We start from the raw sequence: 23,089 nt of genomic DNA, 5'->3' as shown, positions 1-23,089 counted from the left end.
ACATAGAAGATTATATATAGATGATAATAATAAAGGACAAAAATTATTAAAAAAGAATAAACAGGGAGAAATTAAGAATGCTGCTTTCACAGGATGCTTAAATGATCTCTTTCTCATTATTTTTGCTTATAGTCTGTATTTACATTTTGTGGAACTAACAACTTACGAATAACAGGTCAGATAACAAAATAGGAATAGAAACTAATACAGAATTGATACTCAATCTAACATTAAGCAACCAAAGTCCTAAGTAAGTATTGTTTAGAAGAATGAGAATCAAGTTATGTAACATATAGGGAGCTATTCATTAGAATAACCTTAGTTTTGCCAAGCCTGAATGATTTTTATTTTAGAATCATTATTATTTAATAACTGTTGACATTCATAGAGTTGTTCAACCTACCTGTCCTGTATGTTCTGTTTCATCTTTGTTAATAAGATACATCAGAAAAAACCTACAAGCAAATAAACAGCTATTATGAATACAATATTTGGAAACATTAGGCAATGGACTTACAAGTTTCAGAGTTATATTTATTATAATACTCCCAGACATATTAAATATATTTTCCTGACACTGCTGACATTCACTCATTGTTCAATGAATTATATGCTAAAATGCAAGAGCTTCAGTTTTACTTACAGTAAATAGCAGCTCAGTTTAAATTAAGATTTTTCTAAGCTTTCTAATCTGAAAATTATGATAGACATTTTCTTGTCCATGAGAACCAACTTGGAAGTAGACAGAATAGTAATTGGAACTTTTTTTTTTTTTTTACCTCTCCCCACAGTGAATAAGAAATGCTAAAGATGACTGAGAGAATTCTCTTATTAAAATTATAGCTTGGGGATGTTTTACTAGTGTATGTAATTCAAGATCAACAGGAGCAGAAAAGATGTTGTAGTTTTAAAAATACATTAGTCTTGGGGTTTTGAGATATCTGACAGACCCTAGGTGATGATTTCAGAATTTTACTCATAATAGCCATTCTCTCCAAACAGATGTAAAATATAAAATATGATCATTCACAAAAATATCAAAAAACATTTCCTTAGGATGATGCATTTCAAGTAAGTATTCTATAAGATGTTACTTATGTAGCACTTTGTAAGCAGTAACAAAATCCCACATGATGGTGCTTTCAATGTACTTTGTTTGCACAACCTGTTATTCAGGTGGAAGTTCTTTATAGGGATGTTTTACTTTACAGTCTCATTATTTTGTGCACACAAAGTGCTATTTTATAGACAAAGTCACCATTCATCCATTGGTTCATACTGACACCACTAGTACGAAACACACTTTGACACTGGATTTTCATATGTACTTGACAGGAGAGGAACAGTATGATACAGTGATTGTGGACCTGATAAATGGTTTTACTTCCAGATTTAAAAAGACCGAGTTCAGTAGTCTCTGATGCTCTGCTTGGATTTTCCAAAGGTGGACATCATGCCCTTGGATTGATCCCTCCCTTCTCTAGCTCCTTGTTCTAGGTTCCCCTAACTCCCTTTGTCCTGGGTTCTCCTAGTCAAACTCAGCACTCCACTGAAAATATTTTGTCCAATGTAAGTTTTCCCACTTTTGCCTTTCTCCTTCGCTTGTGCACTCTCTCCATCAGTCTCCAGGCCAGATCATACAGCTCCTCTGTACTTTACACAACACATACAATTTTACAATGCCTCCAAAGCCACATACTAATTTGCCCGTTTCCATCTCCTAGCTGACACAAAATTGGTGTGTCACAACCAAGCTGGAAACAATGTAATGAAATTTGTTCATTCCTTGCTCCCATCACCACAGAATTATACATTCAGACAGCATGAGAGCACATCAAAGCCAAACACTACTGACTCTTACTTATGCAGCAGAGCTAATCAGGTACTTGCAGAGGCTGCAAGGGTCATGAGTTAGTGAGGAGTTCATTTTTACTGTACTCACAAATAATTGGCCAAATTGTGCTCCTGTAGTGTGTGTGTTTCAAAGCCATGGGGCACTGTATCAAAGTAGTCATTTCCTATTCCACAGATAAAGCACTTCGTCTAAAAGAAAGAATACAGAGCACTTCAACACCATATATAACCCTGCCCCGCTTTGAGTGAAGGACAATAAAAATGTAACAATTTTCTTGAAAATGGCAATGCATCATGTATAATATGTGCTGAACAAAAAGGCTTTTCTTTTAATGATTGGGACTGGATACCTCAGCCAAAACACTCGAATAGAAGTTTAACTGCCATCAGAATAGCTTCTTACTGTTTAAAAAAAAAAAAAAAAAAAAAAAAAATCTTTGCCAGCTGTAAGTGAACAGATACCAGGAGAAAGAATGGCATACAATGGTCAACTCTGATTTTTTTTTTCCCCTTAGCACTGTAAGAAGCACTTACTTTTACATATGGCAATATTTACCTCAAAGCTTTGTCCAGCTGAAACTGAACATGCTCCAAGTTTAGATTACAAAACACAGTAGGTTTGTAACACTCTTCTGAGTTCTTATAGTTATACTTAAATGACAGAACAGAAAACCACTAAGTACAGGATAATTTCACACATAGATTGAAAAAAGAAAATTATATCTGAGATAAACTGTAGCATGACAGTGTTAACACCTTGTGCTAGAAACTTCTAGTCTTGATGATCCAAAATATTTAAATAGCCACAGACATGTAATTCATAATAATATAGAGCAATGTACAAAGATTTTTTGTGTTTACAAAAATGAAGAGAGAGGGATTAGTCTAAGCTTTAAAAATTCATAAGAAAATAATGTTAGCCTTTCTGTCCGAATTTTTGTTAAGTTATTATTGACAGCAAAAAAAATGACCACAGTTGATCTGGAGGTATTAAAAAAACAAACCCAAACATACTAGGAGTTGGCAAACAAATCCAAAATATGCTTAGAGCAGAATATCAGTTTAGAGAACCTGGGTTTGTGTCCCATGCAAAGAGACATGCAAGGTAACAGCTAGCTAAAGTTGGCTGTCAAAGCACCTGTCAAGGCATAGCATGCCTCCTTCACAGGAGGCCGCAAAGAGGGATAAATGCTATTCAGAACCTGGATGCTAGCAGAATTTTCTCTTCATAAAATTGCCTAAAAAGAACTTTATTGGGTACTAACAACACTATTTATGCAAGTTCTTATATTTTAATAGATACAGAAAAAAGTGAATAAAAAAAGCTTCATCTATTATTTCCATCTAATAAACTGAGATGTGAGAGTTGAATCTCATTCAGGGCATTGTATGATATTGAACCACGTATAGAACTGTGTTTTCCTCTTAGTTTAAAAAACTATCCACTAATTAGATCACATTTTGATTGAAAGCAGGTATTCATGAAACATGAAAATAGCATATGGTTCAGCAATTGGATGTTCTTACCTCCATGTCTTCCTTAACTTGCTCTTGCTGATCTCTTAACTCACCAAAAGCATCAATAATTAAACCTAGGGTTTAAGTTAAAATGATAGTTAGTAATCAAGAACAGAACTGTGACAAAGAATATTTGGAAATCCAGGGATAACTGACAAAGAATTTTAAATGGAGAATCTTTTGCAGAAATAATAGAAAACAATATACATTTCAAAGACCACAAAAACAACTCAATACATGAAGAAAAATGAGCAGGTGAAAGAAAATGGCAAACAGTAACATGGCTGATGGTACCATTTGGAATTGCAAAATGGGACAAGCAGACTTCTGTTTTATTCACAGTGCTCTAATCTTGACTCAGAACATGAGGACACGTGAGGTTTTACAGTGATAAAGGCTTTACTATAGAAAGAATACTCCTGTACATTTAACAGAGTGCAGAGGTTTATGACACAGCAGATGTAGGGAGGCCCAGAGCTCTGTGCATCCCCTCTCATTATGACTGCCATGTAGTACAAGGCTCCACTGTCAGAGCTCTACAGAAGTAAAGGGTCGTTCCAGGGAGATACAGAAAGAAGAAGAAAAACGACCACAGGCTCTATGGCTCAGATTATAAATTATTTATGATTCTCCTGTCACTTATACCAATACAAATAAGAACTAATTCCAGTCATTATCGACACTACTGTGCTGTAAAGCTTATGAATACCGGATGACAACTGTACTCAAAGCTTGACAGTTAAGGCCTCTATTCTTCAGCCACTCACAAAACAAAGAAACAAACAGTATGAGATATGCCACTTCAGGCTATAAGTTATTTTGCACCCTCCCCAAGCCCTTTAAAGAACTTGTTGCTTGAGTAACAATTTACCACAAGCACAGTCACCTTCCTTGTATGAAGCAAGAAAGCATCCTTACTGCTTTCAAAATCATCATAAACTAGCTAACTGTTAGCTGACAGAAAGCAATAAGGTATCACTATTTATAATAGCAATTGGACCTAGCAAAAATCATCACATGTTTTTTTCCAAAATCAAGAATATACTTCTGTTAATTTGTGCAAACTTTAATAAGATCTTTTTTCTGAGCATTTTTGACAATCTTTTGAAGTTATAATATGTAAACAGATGGGGCTTTTAAGTACTTTAGTTAATAACATTAAACATCATGAATCCAAATATAATATAAGATCCCTGACCTCCCAAAATTCAGTATTCACTATCCCGATTAGAACAGCAAGCCACACTACCAGTCAAATGCTTTCACTCAAATTCAGAAGTTAATCTGATGGCAGCTGACTTTCCATTGTCATTTACCAGGATATAATAAAGCTGTTGCATCAAGCACCTTTCTTTACTCTTTGACATTTTTCAAGTAAGCAGTCATGACACCAAATAGAGGTTTTCATGTAAGAAATGGTTAAACCTCTTAAAGCTATGTTCCAATTTTCATGTCACTACCAGCAATCTGAAGATTTGCTAGACAGTCAAGAACATTAGATGCCGGCAGGGGGAATACTGACAGCATCCACTACTGATTTTGTACACATAAGCTCACAAAGGGTAGGTTATGCTGAAAGACAATTTTAAGGTATGCCACAAAATTTCTAATGACTTTCTAATCACTCCTCTTGCTGATCATTTACAGGAGGCTTTTAAAGAGGGCCAGGAGAAGATAGAAACTGTAGTGACACCAGTATTCTCACAGCAAAGAGCTTTTTTTGTTTCCACTAATCCAGTTAGAGCCCGTTGATTTTACAGACTAGGAAGAAAAGCATTTGGATAAAAGCCAGCTGGGTGTGATCTACTGTATAAATCTGTGTTTCATGATCTACCCTGGTGTCCTGGTTGAATCTTAGGTGTGATTACTGTAGTACTAAGATCTTTGTACTGCTAAATAACGCTTTCAGTCTCACCATGAGCTACAAACATATACCTTGAATAATTGCAAGCAGAATGACAATCACAAAGAAGAAGAAAGTGATGTCAAAGATAATTCGGTAGATTTCATATTCATCTCCTGCTGGATCCTCTATTTCGTCACCAATGCCTCCACCTGCACGTACTCCAACATACATGTGAAACATGTAGCACTAGAAAACACAAAATAAAGGGAACGAAGTTTGTCTGCAGTTAAATTAAAATACCCAGTGTTGCAAATTCAGTAATTGGCAGAACTCTTCTATGGTCTAGCAACTGTACTATGGCAAGTCATCTTTTTCTCCCTGTTGAGTTTATGTATTTTTCTGAGGGAGGTGAAATGCTGCTGTGCAGCTGAAGCTGCAGTATTTCATGTTCTGCCATTATGTAGTAGTTCAAAAAGATCAAAGGTTTAACTACCTTAAGCCCAGCAGCACACCATGATTCATGTACAATCGTTTCAGTAATGTGCAAATAGGAAGTATCATTACCACCACATCCATATCCTTTTCCATTTTTCTAGCTCAAAAGTGAATGACTTTCCCCATCTTTGGTGTTTCAAACAAAAATTTAAAAGCAAAATAAACAAAAAACTTTGAGAATATTTGTGCAGAGGACAGGCTAATGATGGAAAAAGTCCGAGACTAATACTGTGAAACTATGATCTGAAATGTGATAGAATAGGTTTCTCAGTATAGTTATGTGGGATTCTGACAATGCAAAATTTCCAGTTTATCATACTATAATTTAATAGAAAATTATGATATCACTCTCCGAGGTCTGGAGCAGTGGATTGGTTCTTATCCTTTAAGTACCTTTGCAAACTACAGGTCCAGGGTTCTCACTCCTTAACAAAAAATAGTTACGATAATCTCAATAACTAACTCATAAAACCTAACCATACAAAAAAATCTATTCTTTTATTTCTATGCCATACTTACCCCCCAAATCCCTTATGTAAGAAATTAATATAGTAACAATGTTGAATGACCTATGCCTGAAAAATGTAACAATTTTTAGAGACAGTTTTTATTTCACCATTAAAAGCCAACCATTAATTTAATGAGTGAACGTAGCATTAGTTATCTAAGAAGTTTTAAAAATTATTTTTCTATTTCTAAAAACAAAAATGTATTTTCTGTAATTTTATCCTTTTTTTTTCAAGACACATTTTTTCACATTGCAAGATTTACTGCTCTCCTCAGTCCGAACACTTTTTCCACTTTATGTCCATGGTCTCCTGTCATGCACTGCAGTAAAAAGTCAGGATTTGTCTTCCCAATAACCTCTATGCAGGCACCGGGGAGCTGCTCTTATACTCCCTACTACTCCAAAGCTTTCTCTTCTCCAGGCCAAACAAGCCCAATTCCCTCACCCTCTCCTCCCACGGCAAGTGCTCCAGCACCTGACAATTTAGCAGCCCTCCACTGGTTATTGCTCCAGTTTTATGCCTTTCTTGTACTGAATGTACATATATGAATACAGACATACTAGTCTGCTTCCACAGTTTATCTAATTATTGGGCTTTTAAATGGTGTAAATTCACTGGAAGTGATTCATATTGCATAACATGCTGAAATATATTTAACTATGTTGTACATAATTGCTTTCAAAAGGATATAAATGTCAATACATCTTAGAAATTCTTTGTGATTCAAGTTCTACCTACCACCCAGAACTGCAAAGCCTCGCACTGCCCAAACCACGACAAAGTACCAAATAATTTTCAGTGGTTCTGAGCACAGAAGTGATTTTAGTAACAGCAACGACAATTTAAGAAAATCATGACAATTCATGTTACAGGAAACTGACAGATTTCCAAGCTTAAACAAGCATTTCAGTACCTTTTTTCAGTATTTATTTATGAAAGTCCTTGCCTATAACTGACCCTTCCTCCTGAACGGCCTGTAGAACCTCAAGATTCAGTAGTACTTTCCTTTAACTAACTTGGATAAGCTTCACAGCTGTAGTTAGTTTTCATTTTTTGAGAAAATATAGCAAAGAATACTATGACATTTCTCCTATCTATTTATAGATGTGTTTGTTTAACATACACAGAGTATATCTAGTTGTTAGGGATGTTCACTGTATTTGTTCCTTTGCCTTCAATTACAGTCTTTCCTGTTGCTGGCTAATGATACGATTGCATGAATATGAATTACAAGGAGGTCAAGACAAAAACATAACAGTTTGAGAAAAAAATCAGAAAGCAAAATAGGACTTACTGTTAGCATATCATCACATTTCATGTCTGGCATATCACCATCTTCACTCTTGTTGTAGAACTTGCGGAAAAAATTGAATGCTACTACTGTATACAAGTATACTACTACTGCCAGTAATCCCACTGTCAGGACAAGCTGGAAGACAAAATTATAGAGTGGACACAACACCACCATGGAATTATGTTATACAATTTTCTTTGCAAAAAGAGAAGGAAAGTAACAATAATCTATATGTACTAGCAGAAGGAAAACTTGCTTTACTTTATCTCTTTGATCATCTTTGTAGTATTTGGTAATATATCTGTATATTTTCATGCAAAGATTGTACATTTCATCTGTTTTATGTTGAAGGAAAACTATGCTTCAGAAACACAAAGACAAATCTTGCAAAATCTAGGGAGTACACATACCATCAAACAATCCATTAGAATCATATAAAACCCACATAATCAGACCAAAATATCTGAAATTCTACTACCTAATAGTAACATTACTACTATTTAATATCACCTATTATACAACTGCAATATAATATTTCTACTAATTTAATACTATAACAATTTTATTTATGTCTATGAAATCACATGTAAAACAAACTGTTCCTAATATTTTTATATCTATCTCAGAGAAGCAGCAACAAATATCTCACTGTTCAACTGCAGCATCATTAAAATTTTGCCTTGAGCTTTATGGGGAGCGGCTGGAAGTGAACTGCAATATCTTGCAAATTGATACTTCACTTGCATAGCTGGCAGATCTAAGAAGTTCCTTATCATAAATAATGCCCCCTTACTTCACAGATAATTTGCTAACACTTCAGAACTATTTTTAAAAGGTAGAATACCTCACACTTTTTTTCCAGGTCCAGACTGATTTTTGTTTTGTTTTTTTTTTGATCTTTTAAGAAATAAGAATTAAGAATTTAAGAAATTCTGTTCTTTAAAAGGCAAAGAATGAAGTCTGGGGTTTTTTTGTAACTTTCCAAGACACAATTTTTGTTCCACAAATGAAACTTAAGTTTGCTACATAAATTAAAAGAAATAACAGTTTGTCAAGGTGAGTTCATACTTAAGAGTCTTCTACATGTCATGTGCTTCACTAGCTATTTTGAAATAAAAACTGTGTCCATTTAAATTTGTATTATTTCTTTAAAAATGTTGACAAGGACAGTGCATTTGAAGGCAGAATTATATTAAATCAATCACTCTTTGCATTTATAAAAAATCATTGTTAATGATTTTATGTTTCTCTACTATCTAACTTGCTTAAAATAAAAGTGGTTTAAAACAAAAACCCTAAAAAATAACCTGCTACTAATAAATTTCAAAATGCCACTTGCCACCAGACTTCTAAAGCACCTACATTGTATAAAGTTAGAACTGAAGTTCTATCTTACTACAACAGCACATAAGTCTACACAACAGAAAGACCTTTATATTACAATTTCCAGCCCACTTGAATAAGAATTATATTGGCTGCCTTGTTGGAAGACCTTCTAAGCCGACCAAGGATCGCTTTTTATCATTATAAATTGTTTATAGAGTTCCTTTGAACTAGGAAGACCATCAGACTTGAGGAACACTAAGTTTCAAGTTACATTAAATGCCATTGCTACAACAGATCTCAGTAGATGAAAAGCCTTAGTTATTTACTTAATTCAGAAATGCAATTTCAGATTTTATAGCTTCTTTAAGAAAATATTTTTTATCATCAAGGAGTTGAGTTTCTCAAACAGTCCTCTAACAGAAAGAGTAACTGGGTCTCAAGTGGACCTTTCTTTGGATGAATCTTGACAAAATTTTAAACAGCAACTTTATGACATGGCTGCTCATAACAGCTAGAGACTGTCATACATCCTAGTCCCATTTTCTTATGCTTATAAATCCCACTGGCTAGATTCCCCACTGATCCAAGTTCTAAACTTCATGATGAAAGAACAATTCTGTTGTTAATCTGCAGAGCAGCTGAATCAAGTCATGAAGTGATCTTTCCTGTGTACTCCTTAAGTAAAAAAGCTGATAGTTGATACCTGTTTGCCATTGTGGGTCACTGATGACAGGATAGTTCGTAATGTCTTGAATCCCATTGCAATGTCAAGGAGATGAGCAGCAAAGAAAAAATTGTTGTAATGGCCAAGGACTGACATGGTCATGTACCACGCTAGGTAAAGGAAAGACTAACAGAAAAAACAAGTACATCACAAAATAAAACTCATGGCTATTAGCTTTAAATTAATTCAAAACAGTAAGGAAAGGTAGAAATAGTCTGACTGTACTTTTCCTTAAATAGAAAAACAGTTGGGCTTTTTTTTATATAGAATTTGCTAGAAATCTTTGAGAATTTTCTTTGTGCAAAAATATTAAATCAGCAAATAGAGAGTTCACATGGCATGGTCAAAACTGACATGTTCTAAACTTTAATTTGTAAAACCTGATTTTGAAATTGCTAACCCCTTATTTGTTAATGTTTGTAATATAAGAAGTTTTTCTGATTTAAATCATTTGTTTCTGAATTCCTACATAATCACATTAAAATATTAAAGTCCTAAGGTGGTTAGTGACAAATTAAAGGATTCTGCAAGCAACAAAAGAAATTTTATAATTAAGTCAAACCACCAAAAACTACTACTTAAACATATAAGTGTTATTTAAGTAGTTTACTATTACTACAAATGTTAATTTCATCTTTTCCTCTATCATTGAATTTTTATTGGACTTAAACACAAGTACATATTTATAAAAGAAATTACAGTCCCCCCCTTAGAAAAACCCTAACCCTAAACAAACTCGAACTCTACAGATCATGCTGTCTGTAGTCCTGGAGACTTATCATTCCACTCTTCCCAACTAAAGTCAGATTATGCTTTTTCTCCAGCGGTCCTAATTTCAAAATTGTTTGTTCCCCAACCATTTTTTCCACCAGTAAAATAAGCTGAGTTAGGCAAGCAATAATCACAAGAAACTTAACAATCATATAATGAGTGACTTCTTAAACTGCAAGGTATTTTAACAGGCAGTCTTGTTTATTATTCCTGTTTTTTTAACGACTTATTTTTTCAAATTATTAAAATCAGCCTCATTCTGTGTCACGTCCTACTACCAGTTTCAGTGATAGAAATTTTAGCAATTCCACATACATTAACTATACTGATCTGACTGTGCTCCAGGAATGTCCAAGTGTTCATAAAGTTTGTGAACATCATGAAAACTGGCAATTAGAATTTATATAGTCAGTTTTCTAATTCTATAGCACAGTGCCTGCTTATTGGTCCTGAATAAAGCATCTCATAAGAGGGGTGGGACTAGTTCTAAAGACTAATACCTATGTGACTGTGAAAAGATTTCATCATGTCTTTTTAAGCTTCTAAGATTTTCTTCATCTACATAGTAAATTAAATATAATCCAGAGTATTTCATACATCCTTTTAAATCACTTTGGGTTAACAAGTGTATATTGCTTTTTAGAAGGTAAATATATACATACATATATATATATACACACACTGATAAACTTACATTATCAGTGAAAACAACTCCTAATTTCCACATCTGATACTTAACATCAATGGAATTTAGCCTGTAAAAATAAATAAATTACATTTTATATCAAAATACTATAGGAAAATGTGCAACATAATCTGTAGAAAGTGTATTGTCACATAAATACAGGAGACAACAGCTGATCTATTTCTCCAAAAGCTGAAATACATCAGAACCTTGTTCTAATTCATACTTTTGCTCTGGGGTGGACCTGTCCAAAAAAAAAAAAGCAGAAAAACAAATTAATAAATGCTGGCTTGGATTCATCAGACCTAATGCTGATTGATGTCTATGATGTTATCATATATATAACAAGTGAAATGAACTGTCTGTATAATCCATGTAGAAAAAGAGGTTGGTTTGTTGTTTGTTTGTTTGTTTGTTTGTTTGTTTTGGTTTTGGTTTTTGTATTTTTTTAATTGCGACCTATTTAAGCCTGAAGTAGCTGTCAAAAATTTGCACACCAAAATGCCAATCCTTTTCCGTTGATTATGATAGCATACCTTGGGTGATAGAATTAGATGACATTAAAGACAGACAAAGTGAGGTGAAATAAATCTCAGAGCTTGTGTCCTTTGCTTTTCCCACTGATATTAGGAATAAATGTGTGTGGAAGAGAAATGTATATTAAAAGCTTTTGCAGAAAAGGACCTGGGGTTCTTGGTAGACTGCAAGTTGAGCGTAAGCCAGCCATGCACCTGCACTGCAAGGAAGGCTAACGGTACCCTGCGCTCCATGAGGAGGATCACTGCCAGCAGGATGAGGGAGGTGATCCTTCCCCTCTAACTCAGCACTGGTAAGGCCACACCTGGAGTGCTGGGTCCAGGTTTGGGCTCCCACTTTCTCCAAAATTTTTGTTTTATTAGTCAGTTTAGCCTCTTCTACTGCTTTCCTCTCTTCAACAAACTTTCATGTTGTACAGAGTGATATTGTAATACATCGTCTCCAAATTTTTCCCTTGTGTTTCTTTAATCAATACCTTCAGTTATTAATTCTCCTTTTACTCTGTCAACACAAATAAATGTCTCAACTTTAAGCTACATTTTTTACACTAGAAATAAATCCATCCATTTGCTTGAAGCATATTTTTTCCTCTATAGAGCAGTGATATAACTAACTTACCATACAAGATGTATACCATTTTTACTTGTAACAGTATTTTTATCTCTCTAGTTTTTTATTTTTTCTTTTTGGAAAGGTTTGGATCACCTGTACCATACTGACACAAAAAAAAAAATTCTAAATCTCAATCACAATTCAGGAACAATTATAAATAATAGCATGTAAAATGTCATCTTTCTTTCTTCTATCCTTAAAATGTGAGTGAGTTCAGTGTTCCTGAAAGAGAAGAACTGTTGACAGTGACTAATATTGTATACCTGCCATATAGGAAAGTACATAGTACTGTGCCAGATGTTTATATGGAATCACCTGAGACCTTAGATGGAATCCCCAAAGTTAAACCCTGGTCTATCAAGGTCAGTTTTCAAAAATTCTTACTTGTATAGCCAGAGCCACTAACCACATAAAAGTAATGGATGTATTTGAAGATTACACTCTCACAGAATACTTTTCCATAAAAATACCGAACTCCTGCTTGTATTATATGCAACAGTATTTACTCTTTAATACAAGCAAAAAGTTAACACCATTTTTAACATGAAACTGAAAAGCAAAAGACTCAAGTTGAACCTCCTGTATAATAGTGTAAACATTAGATAGATATAAGTGGAGCTACAATATTTGAAAAACAGCATTAAATCAAACTTAGATCAAGACTTCTACTCCAAATAGTCTACAGTCTATTTTAATTAAGAATTCATTTTTTCTTCTGAAGTGTATTATTCCACTTGAACAAAAAAGGCAAAGCAGAAGAAATGTAGTAGAAGTTTTCTGATTTATGAAAGATTTGGCCCTTGCTCTCAAATTTACACACAGCAGATTTTTCATACATTCATTTTACTTCTGTGCAGAAAATGTTTAGATGATACAGTAACTCATTTAGAATCATTTTTTTTACCCTTTATTCACAGTGAATTATACTTTTCTGCCTTCACTGAACTTCCACAGGACTATACATTTAGCTCAGAGCGGGTAAAAGAGCACAGTTATATTATTAATGCTCTGGAAAGGCAAAAATAACATAAGCACAAAGAATAACAGTGATTTCCAGAGTCTATTATGTAGTTAAAAAAGACTCAACAGAGTTTAATTTTCTTTTTTAACATTTAATTTGTTGGGCTTTTTTTTAACCTATGCAAAGGCAACAAATTACTAAGTTAACAAATCTAAAACTTCTCATAAGGTGGCATGAAAATTTTTTAAAGAATAGGACTTTATCATAGATTATTAGGCACATTGATGGCACAGACAGGAATTTGTTTTGCTTCATTATCCCTTCATGGTAGACATCAACTCTGTAGAAACTAAAGCCTAAGTTTTCACCTGAGTTGCTTCCATGGCGACTCAAGCCATAGTCACTGGGTGACATTTACTGTCTGATTAGGATTGCAGGGAAGATATTGGTATAACAAACAAACTAAATACACTAAAAAAAATAAAAGCAAGGGTTTTTTCTAACAGGCTTTCAAGTTTACAAGGATGGAAAGATGCATCCATACCAAAATTCACATTCATATTTTGAAAGACATTATTAAAATTGTGCTATGCTCCAGATACCAGAGTACTCAAAGATAAATCTAGCTTGCTGCCATTTCACCAAAGCTAGGAATGATTCTTGAACAAATGGCTTCTCTAACAACAGTGTAGCACAGCTAAGAGGTGCTGATACCAGTTTTGTCGACCCTAAGTTACAAGGAAATTTTATACCCCCAAATTTGAGTTATTACAGAAATAAAAGCTTTTAGAAAACTCTGTCCTAGAACGAAAAGGGGGAAAAAAAAAAAGTCAAAAATGTTAAGAACAGTTTCTCATTCGAATATTGTTCAATAACATATTCAGGTGGTGAAATGAATTAAAACTCTTGAAATTTATTTCTGAAAGTATTATTGTAGCAAGTTAATTTCTTACTTTATGCTGACCCAATATCTCTCACTTCTAACATCAGGCATATTCGTGTGACTAGATTCTACCTATTCCTAACTATATTTATCTTATGTATGAAACAACATGGACAGAATTGTTTATGGACAGGTAGGATACTCTCATGAAATGGAAAAAAAAAAAAAAAAAACAGCAACAGGGGAACTGTAGTTGATTTAATTTGATGATTTTATATTTTACAAACAGCAATAGTTGTAGAGTTCCTAAAAATAACGTGAATATTGACCTATATGGAAAAAGGAACTATTTATTTTTCCATATCTTAATTTTTTTAAGTAAGTCTGATATAGATAGCAAAGCAATAATAAAATGAATAATACCACATTCTCCTCTCTATTTCCATTCACTACCTTGATCAAGTAGCTCAAAGACTTAAAAGAATATGAGGTCATATAAAAATAAAGCTTGACAGCTGTGAATCAAAAAGTAACAGTATGGTTTCAAGTTTCCCTTAGAATACCATTAGTCGTATATTGGATGAATTTCCTAGTCTGAATGAATTGTTATTTGACTTATTTCTGCACCATTGAACTGGTTGTCATATACTGTAGTACTGTAGTTGTAGTAGCTGAGTTTAGCAACAGTGAATGATGGCACAGTGTGAGAATGCACAATGCGAATAAACGATAGGAAAAATGTGAGAAATTGCCTGTATTACATTTGGCTGCAACCTGCACTAGTATTTCAACTATGGAAACCTCACGTCTTCCAGGGGAAAATTATTTACATTGTTCTCTTCTTGAAAGGGGAAAAATTCTTCTACCATGTAAAAATTCAACAGGAGCCCTGTTTATTTTCCCTCCACTTAGCCTTATGTCCCTGACTGCTGCAGGTGCTTGAGCCTCAGCTAACTCTTCTATTGACTCTGACTAGACTAATGACCACAGAACCAACAGCAGTTAGCAATGTAAAGGGATTGAGAGGTAATCCTCATTATGACACCTCTGATAAATAACTTTCATCAATGTGTCTTTCATAGTATTCTCTCAAATATACTTCATCCATGCTGCAGCCAGTATAACACCATCCACCCCAGAAAGGAAATTTACTCAACTGAAAAAAGTGCACTGTCTTAATCTCAGTGTGCAAATTTTAACTGTCTTTACTGTCTAACCTACAGTAAAGCTCCAACTGCATCATCCTCCTTAGTTGGTTATATTTAAATATAACCAAATTTAAATACTGAAATACATACTTATAAATTTAAATACATATGCTTAAAAAAATACTCCAAACTGCATCCATAAGATGAAGGGCTCTTCCAGAGTTAAAATATAACAGTACACTGAGGATTTTTTAAGGCAGTTTATCAGTGGGACAGGCAGGAGCTCCTGATGGAGCACAGTTACTTGCGGAGTGCTCCAAGTCCCTTGCAGGAAGCCACATGGAATGGAGTCCCAGGTTATTTGCCCACAGGAAAGGGGAAGAAACAGTAGGAGCTAGGGGTCAAGGAGACAGAAGAAAAACCCAGTTCATTTGTATTGGGAATGGAAATGCTACACGCTGCGTTTCCCGTTTGTGTGGGGACAGACACAGGTATCTGGTCTGGCCTCGGTCTGGGCCACCTCCTGCTGGCACATGCAGGAGCAGAGGAGCTACAGCTGGGATCTGCACCAGCTCATACCATTCTCCAATTTTTTGCCCAGAAGTGGTGCAGTAAGGGTTCAACTCCAGTGCTTTTTTACCTCTCCCTTCATTGCACTGTAAATATATTTCAAAAGTTGAATCTAAAATATGCCTAAGTTTTAGTAGCTTCATTAGTGTTCATTTTTTAAACTGGTAAAAAGTGGATATGTGTACCTTCCCAAAGCATATGAACTTTATATGAATGGTTCTGTAAATTTCAGTCAGTTGTTTATTTTCCCACAGCATATTCATCTGTTATAAGTATGGAATGATTTCTCCAGGAAGAACATGAAAGATGGATGAGGTCATAATTTTTTTTTAATCGTATATAAATAACATAGAGTAGACATTAACGATGTAACAAAAAATCTGCATCCTCCAGACCTGATTCTGAAATTAAGTATTTCATCAGCCTTCTCCAACTGCTTCACTCTGGTTTGTTTTTTCAGGAATATTCACAGAAACATTACTTCAAATTTCTTCCCAAATATGAGTCATAAGCATATAGGGAAGGGAAAGTAGCTTTATTTTCTTCTTATATCATTAATAAAAGTAATAAAAATAATATTTTTTTTTTCCTAAACTCAAGCATAGGTCCTACTATAATCCAGCAGTAAAACAAAAGGTAAGAAAGTATTTTGGAAAGTACTTCGGAAAGTACTTCTACCAAAATATTCAATTTTATTTAGTATTGCAACAGTCCTTGGACCTTAATACTGCATATTGTTTAGACAGACTCAAGGTTTATTTATCCATCATTACAAAAGATGAATATTAAAGATCCAACTTTACAAAGAAAGTCCTTACTTCAATTAAATTCTAATCTACTGGTGGTCCCACTGTCTACCTCATATAATCCTTGCAAACCCATTGATAAAATATTGCTTTTAAAGAAAGCTATAAATAAACCCTTACATTAGAATCTCTGTAGCACTAATAGTCCATCTATTAAAATATATTCTATCTATTTGAATATATTTTTTATAATGCATAACTGGAAAAAAAACATTTTTGTAGTGCTTTACAAAGCTGAGTGCGTCCCTTCCCTAAGAAGGAAAATTAATGCAATTACTCTGAATGTCTAGGGGCTTTTTTTCATGTCTGTCTCTCAGATAATAGGCAAATACACAGTTTAGGAAAAACAAATTATAAAAAGATGTGAAGACTAATCATCCGACTTTCTAGATTTTACCGGTCATTATCACTTAAATTTATTTCATCATTCCTTTATAATCAGAACACACAGTGGTAATTTTGCCCATTCTTTCCAGCTGAGCTGAACTGAGAGAATTATGAAAAGGAGTTTCCAGCCCAGTTCTAATGACACTACCAAAACAGTGGGAATGTAATGCATTCAAGCAGCTGTGCGCTAACCTAAATCTTCATACATAAAAAAGAGTGGAGTCCTGTATACATGTTGTCTATAATGGAATAAATTCACTATATCATTCAATTTAAGAAGGATTTATCTTATATAGCTATGTATGAAAGACAAGAAAATTCAAAGCTGAAGGACAAACTTTGAATGCTTGATTTTAACTTACAAAAAAAAGATGCAACAAAAAAAAAAGCTAAACCCAAACAAAAAAAAAAAAAAACAAAAAACAATCACACAAACAAACAAACCAGAAGCAAAGGCTTACACAGCAGATAAGGAGCTATCCTTCTTTGGTTTCTTCTTTTCTCGAGCATCACTAAAATCGAGAGCAGCTTTGTCCATTCCTAGTAACTCACTGATTCTGTCACGGCCATAGAACTCACCATATTTATCCATGACCTAAAATTAGGAGGAATATTCAAGAGAATCAATTGGTTAGACCAGCTGTTTTTCAGCATGCTTTCTGAAGACAAGAAGTTCAACAGACATGATCTTTTTCATCTGTTTGTTTCCATCTGTCTATCATATCAATCAGTAATTTATTTTTTTTCTACTCAACTGCAATCAATTCAATAAAGGTAAGAAGTGGGTGTCAAAGATAAGATGTTCCTACACATTTAATTAAAACAAGAAGAGGAAATCAACACAGCAGAAAGAGAATAACTAAATCAACGTCATCACCGACAGAAAAAAAATACACTCTGAGGTCACACAGGAAAGAGACATTTTGCATATCCCAGCTACGTGAAAAAAACTGATTAAAATAAGATTTCTCAAAAACAGTATTTGACCCTTACTAGTTCTTCCTTTTAAGGAAAAAAACCAAAACAAACCAAAACAAAAAACACCAAAAGACATATTTATTCTGTTGAAAAAGGATTTTTAAATAACCTGAATGTCTTGATTGGGAATTTGGGAATTTTCTTTTTTTCTTTGAAGGGAATGTATTTCACATTGTCATGAAAAATGTCCTCACTTATTAACTAGTTACATTGCATGATTTTATGATCTTGGGGTTTTTTAGGTAATAAAGCAATGAAACTATAATACACATAGAGTTTGTAGGAATCAAAAGATCTTGAACAGAGAGTTACAGATAAAAATGATTTTCAATCAATTCAAAACTATCCCCCCATCTCTTTCTTACAAAATTTAAAATGTATTGTAAGAAACTCTTCTGGAAATGAACATTTACTTGCCCTCATTCTCACTGAACACACAGGTCCTTCCTAAATATTATCTGTCTCTTCTCAATTTCAAAAGAATACTCAGATATACAAAATTTTGGATATCAAGATAATAACTGAATGAATCCTGCAGGTGAGGTGGAATTTTACCAGATTTCTGATAAGCAATGCTTTAAACCTTTATTGATATTTTTGCCAATTTTTAGAGACAAGACTTCTTTGTCACATGCCTGAAAACAGTGCTTTGTGACTGTGGATCATTTGCTTGGCTAGTGATTTACCAATATTTATATATAAATACAAATACATACAAAATAAAGCATTCTTTGCAAAATATTGGATTTGAAGGCATTTACATCTATGCAGAACAGTTCCTCAGCTAAAGTACCAAACCTTCTACACAATGCTCCTTTCCTTTTAATAGGAACTTTCCTCAACCTACTACATTGACAGAAGCAATGTAGAATTTTGTTTTCTTTTTTGAGTACTCTGTGCAAGCTGCTCCCTCCTCTTTGCTTAGTCAGACAGAAATATGTATCTAACAACGTCAAATATGCAAAAAAATAGTTTCAACAGCAAAATATGATACACAAGCAAAAGCATTTTTAGACAGGTTGACCTAAAACTGTTATGAAGCAGAAGAGCTACTAGTATGTAAAAAGACTTGTTTCAAAAGTGTGATTCAAGACAAGATATCAAATGGCGTGAAGGAGGAGTAAATCTTATTCAATAACATAAGCACCCTCTGTTTTTTTTTTTTCTATTGTGACCAAAACACACTAGGAATATTATTCTTTTTGTAAGCTATGGTACATACATAACATTTATTTCCTAAGATCAAGCTGAGAAAACATTTGACATAATGTTCACAAGAAATGAACTTCAACTCTGCCTACAGAGGACTATTTTTGAGAGGGATGGTTAGATATGTGATAAAAGCTCATCTGTACACCCAAAAAGGACCACAAAGAGACAATGGTTGCGGGCTAGTCCAAAGAATACCCCGTCCGTCTACTCCCAAGGCCAATCCCAGGAGCCATCAGCCCACTAAAGGCCCAACTCCTCAAGCCCAGAGGAGCACGGGGGCACAATGTCAGGCAGGAACCCAAATTACTGATTCTCAATGAATGGACACCCTGCCTGCTCCCTCTGAGCGCAGTCCCAGGAGAGCCTCAGCCCCGTTGTCCATGTGTGAAACCCATCAAGATGAATCACTGGGAGTAGTTTTCCAGATCACCTTTCAGACTAAGAGGGTTACTGCCAAGGGATGTGGGATACATTACAGGACGGCGAAGGAAGAGCATTTGGGGACTCCACAGAACTTGTTGGATGTTATAGAGAGGAAGCAAAGGTGAGACGTGGGATGGATTTAGGTGATTTAGGAGGAACAAGTGTGGGAAAATAAAGTGGTAAGGGACAAGAAGGGTCAGATGCATGTATATTGTTTGCTGATCTGTACAGTTGTCTCACGATACCCTGTGCCTAAGCAACTAAATCTGTCCTGTCTTGTTATTCAATTCCTTTCTAACCCTCTCCTGGGTGAGGGACTCCCTATTTCGTGTGCATGGAGGTGAAAACATAAATACATACAGACAAAACAATTTACATATGTTGTAAAATACATACAAGTGTACACAGAAATTCTCCACAGAATTTCATTAATGTATTTGAATTCCTGTTTTATACAACAAGCTGTATGTAGAAAAAGTCTGAGAGAATAACTATCCAAACCACACAAAAGTAGTTATAAGCATGAGAAGAGGAATTCTGTGTATTTTAAAATGGCAAATATGGAAATCTACACTGAATCAGTTATATTTCAAAGAAGTGTAGTCCATATTTCTTCAAACACAAAAATAAACATGCACTAAAACTTTATTTTAACTTCTTATATATTTTAAAAAATAACTCTTACCTTTCTTTTCACAAATTTGTCCCAATAGTTATTTGGAAAAGACCTGAAAAATTAAGATAAAGACGATTACACTTTAGACAATCATGAGAAGGTGCAATAGCTAATAAGACGTCATAAAAATTACATACTGATTTTGTTTCTAAGAGGCTTTTTGTTGTTGCTATCGCCAGCTAGTAATTTGTGAAGTCACTGGAATGAAAGTTGCCAAATGCTGTTCAGTCTACCATGTTAATGCGGCTAGGAAAGAGTGGCAGAGCTGATGCCTGCAGAGAGGGTTCTAAAGCAGCTGGATCACACAGTCCCACCAGGCAGAGAGTCAGGACTTTAAATATGTTCCTAAAGGAGAGCCTTCAAGAGACACTAAAAGGATGCAAAGCAGACTTCACCCTCAAACTGACAGCAATACACAATCATCACTGTGCTTGCCAAAAGAAAGTAATCGCTTTTTTTTTTTTTCTTTTATAGAACAGAAATAATTTAAAAGCAAAAACCTGGGAAAGAATAAGATTAAAAAGTAATAGTAAACATTAGCATAACAGGTGTGCTGGGGCCAGAGTGTTAACAGTAAGAAATGTTTATCAGAAGATATGAAGGACACACTGTCCTTGAAGCAGGGAAGTTGGTTAAAGTTATGAAAAACAGGACGCTGAACAGGGATGTGCTTACCGCAAAAATGCTGAAGTATTGCAAAGTATGCAAAACATTGTTATCCAAGCAGAATGTATGTTATGCTTGTGTTTATCGCGTGAACAGTAGTAATAAGCCAATGAGCTTGCTTGACAAGGCGCGTGCTTGCATTAGGACATTATAAAAAGAGAACAAATCACGGAATAAACCGAAGCTTATTTACTCATCATATTGATGTGTCTTGCTTCCCCGTCTTCGGCCGCGGCACAGGTGTCTGAAATACTTTTATATCCTTCTTAAAAACACATCCCTCACAATTGTTTATTTCACACAAGGTGGACATTGAAGCACAATTCATTGCAAAGCTATAAACAGAGTAGGTAAAAACTCACTGTGTGTTAATTACGAGTCTATCCCACTGTCCTTTAATATCATCTTCTGATGGCTGTTCAGTTATATACAGCCCGTCAAATTCTAATTTCCTTGCCACTTCCTTCTCTCTTTTAAAAATAACCAGTGGGACCTGTAGTTGAAAAAAATATCAGGAATTATTTAAAATGCACTGAAATGTCTGCACATTTTTAAGAATAGAGGGTTGTTATGAAAATGTTAAGTATGAAAACTGAACAAAGCAAAAATAGTATTTAAAAAAATTAATTTTTGACTTGACAATTGCCCAGAACACTGCAAAGGTATAGAAGCACAAGGACCAGGTCATTCAGAATCGTATAACTACAGTGTACCACACAATTGTAAAAAGATGGCCAAAAATCCTGAAAAGGGATCTTTCAAATAAACGTACTTCTTCAGTGCTATGGAGCTATTAGAGCTAGTCAAGTGAAAGAGAGCTAAAATAAAAATAATTTTTAAATGCTTAGAAATTCTAGTTCTAAAATATGAATTTGGAATCCCACTTTTGGATTGCATTTTGATATATTTTTGAATATAATTCAAAAAAACAATGCAGGAAGGTAGTATGGAAAGTCATAGTGGAAAGAAAAAGATAGGAGCTGGGAGAAAAGGACCTCTCAAAAGGCAGAAATCTAAGCTTTCATGCTACATGCCAGCCAGTGAAACAGAAAAATGTTGTTTAGTATTTATTGACCTGCAGATACTTAAAGTAGAGATGAATATCAACCACTTAATGCAGTAGTATGATCACCATCTGACTCAACTACAAATGCAGATCACGTCTTTTTAGCATAGAAAAAGTATTAGCCATTAAAAGAGGAAAAGAAGAATATCGCATAAAAGCTTAATAGACAAATTAATTGTAGGGACAAATGAACAACCATACTGGGTCATAGTAAAGGTCTATTTAATTTAGTACTATCTTACACTTTGACCTACAGTTTTCACCTCAGGGAGATTGTAAAAATGAGGTAAGTACATCCCAGATACACTCCTGACAGCTCTGGAGATTTATGGCATTTGGTGTTCCTAAACCAGAAGCAGCATTTTGCCAATAAAGCTGGCACCTTTATTTCTTACACCTCTAACAGAAATCTTCTGCAAGATATTCCTTTCAAAGATGCTTAAGTTCCAGTCAAAACACTACCACCAGAGTGTGTATAAAACGTAGGCATTGCCTATATCCACAACATGTAGTAGCAGTAGTTCAAAATGATGCATGCTTTTCAAATGACCCAGCTGACAGACTAGTAATGCAGGCACTGTCATCTAGCTTCCTCTGGCCATGTGTGTTCACGGCTTGTCTTTGACAGTCACAAGCAGCTTCTGACACAGGTTACTGATGTAACTGTCTGGCGTACATGGTGAAACAGTGAAAATGCTGATCCTATGATCACATGCCAGCAGAGCAAATCAGGTTCTCTTCCCACATTCACACATCACCTAACACACGATTTCTGTGTAGGTTACATTAACAGAATAGTGTTTGTTTATATGGTCTCTCAACCTGCTTAAGCAAAGTTGCTATGACTGTTCCAATTTTTACCACTGAATGGACAAAAAAGTTGGGAGCTAGAACAAAAAACAAAGTTCAGTTTTTCTTACTTTCAAACAGTAATACCCTATGATGCAAAAGAATGAGATGACTGTGTGTAGGATGGCCAAAATCCGCAATGTGGGCTCCATGTAACCACTGCTTTCCTCCAGGACATAATGCACTGCAATGACTCTCTGGTTGTCGCTTTCCAGGATGTTCAGTTTGGTACTTTCATCAGCAGATACCACAGGAACTTCCTTTTCTTCTGTCACAGCAGAGGTGGAGACCTG

General features: G+C 34.7%; 1 protein-coding gene across 7 annotated transcripts in view; it reads right to left on the bottom strand.

The window, feature by feature from the left end:
- The window catches only part of RYR2 (ryanodine receptor 2), a 430,624-nt gene that overhangs the window by 2,571 nt on the left and 404,964 nt on the right, over positions 1-23,089 (bottom strand). For all 7 annotated transcript variants that reach the window (XM_033008863.2, XM_042795831.1, XM_042795834.1 and 4 more), the window contains 11 exons: positions 22,868-23,086; positions 21,244-21,374; positions 20,225-20,267; positions 17,388-17,521; positions 11,032-11,092; positions 9,546-9,692; positions 7,517-7,651; positions 5,308-5,464; positions 3,382-3,446; positions 1,943-2,043; positions 404-455 (listed from right to left, as the gene is read on the bottom strand). In XM_033008863.2, coding sequence (XP_032864754.2) covers positions 404-455; positions 1,943-2,043; positions 3,382-3,446; positions 5,308-5,464; positions 7,517-7,651; positions 9,546-9,692; positions 11,032-11,092; positions 17,388-17,521; positions 20,225-20,267; positions 21,244-21,374; positions 22,868-23,086 — 1,245 coding nt within the window. The remainder of the gene's footprint in view (positions 1-403; positions 456-1,942; positions 2,044-3,381; positions 3,447-5,307; positions 5,465-7,516; positions 7,652-9,545; positions 9,693-11,031; positions 11,093-17,387; positions 17,522-20,224; positions 20,268-21,243; positions 21,375-22,867; positions 23,087-23,089) is intronic.

The sequence above is a fragment of the Tyto alba genome, unplaced genomic scaffold (genome assembly GCF_018691265.1).
Source record: "Tyto alba isolate M040663 unplaced genomic scaffold, T.alba_DEE_v4.0 Super-Scaffold_22, whole genome shotgun sequence".
NCBI lineage: Eukaryota > Metazoa > Chordata > Aves > Strigiformes > Tytonidae > Tyto > Tyto alba.
Note: the sequence above shows the minus strand (reverse complement) of the source record. Positions and strands in the feature narration are given on the sequence as shown.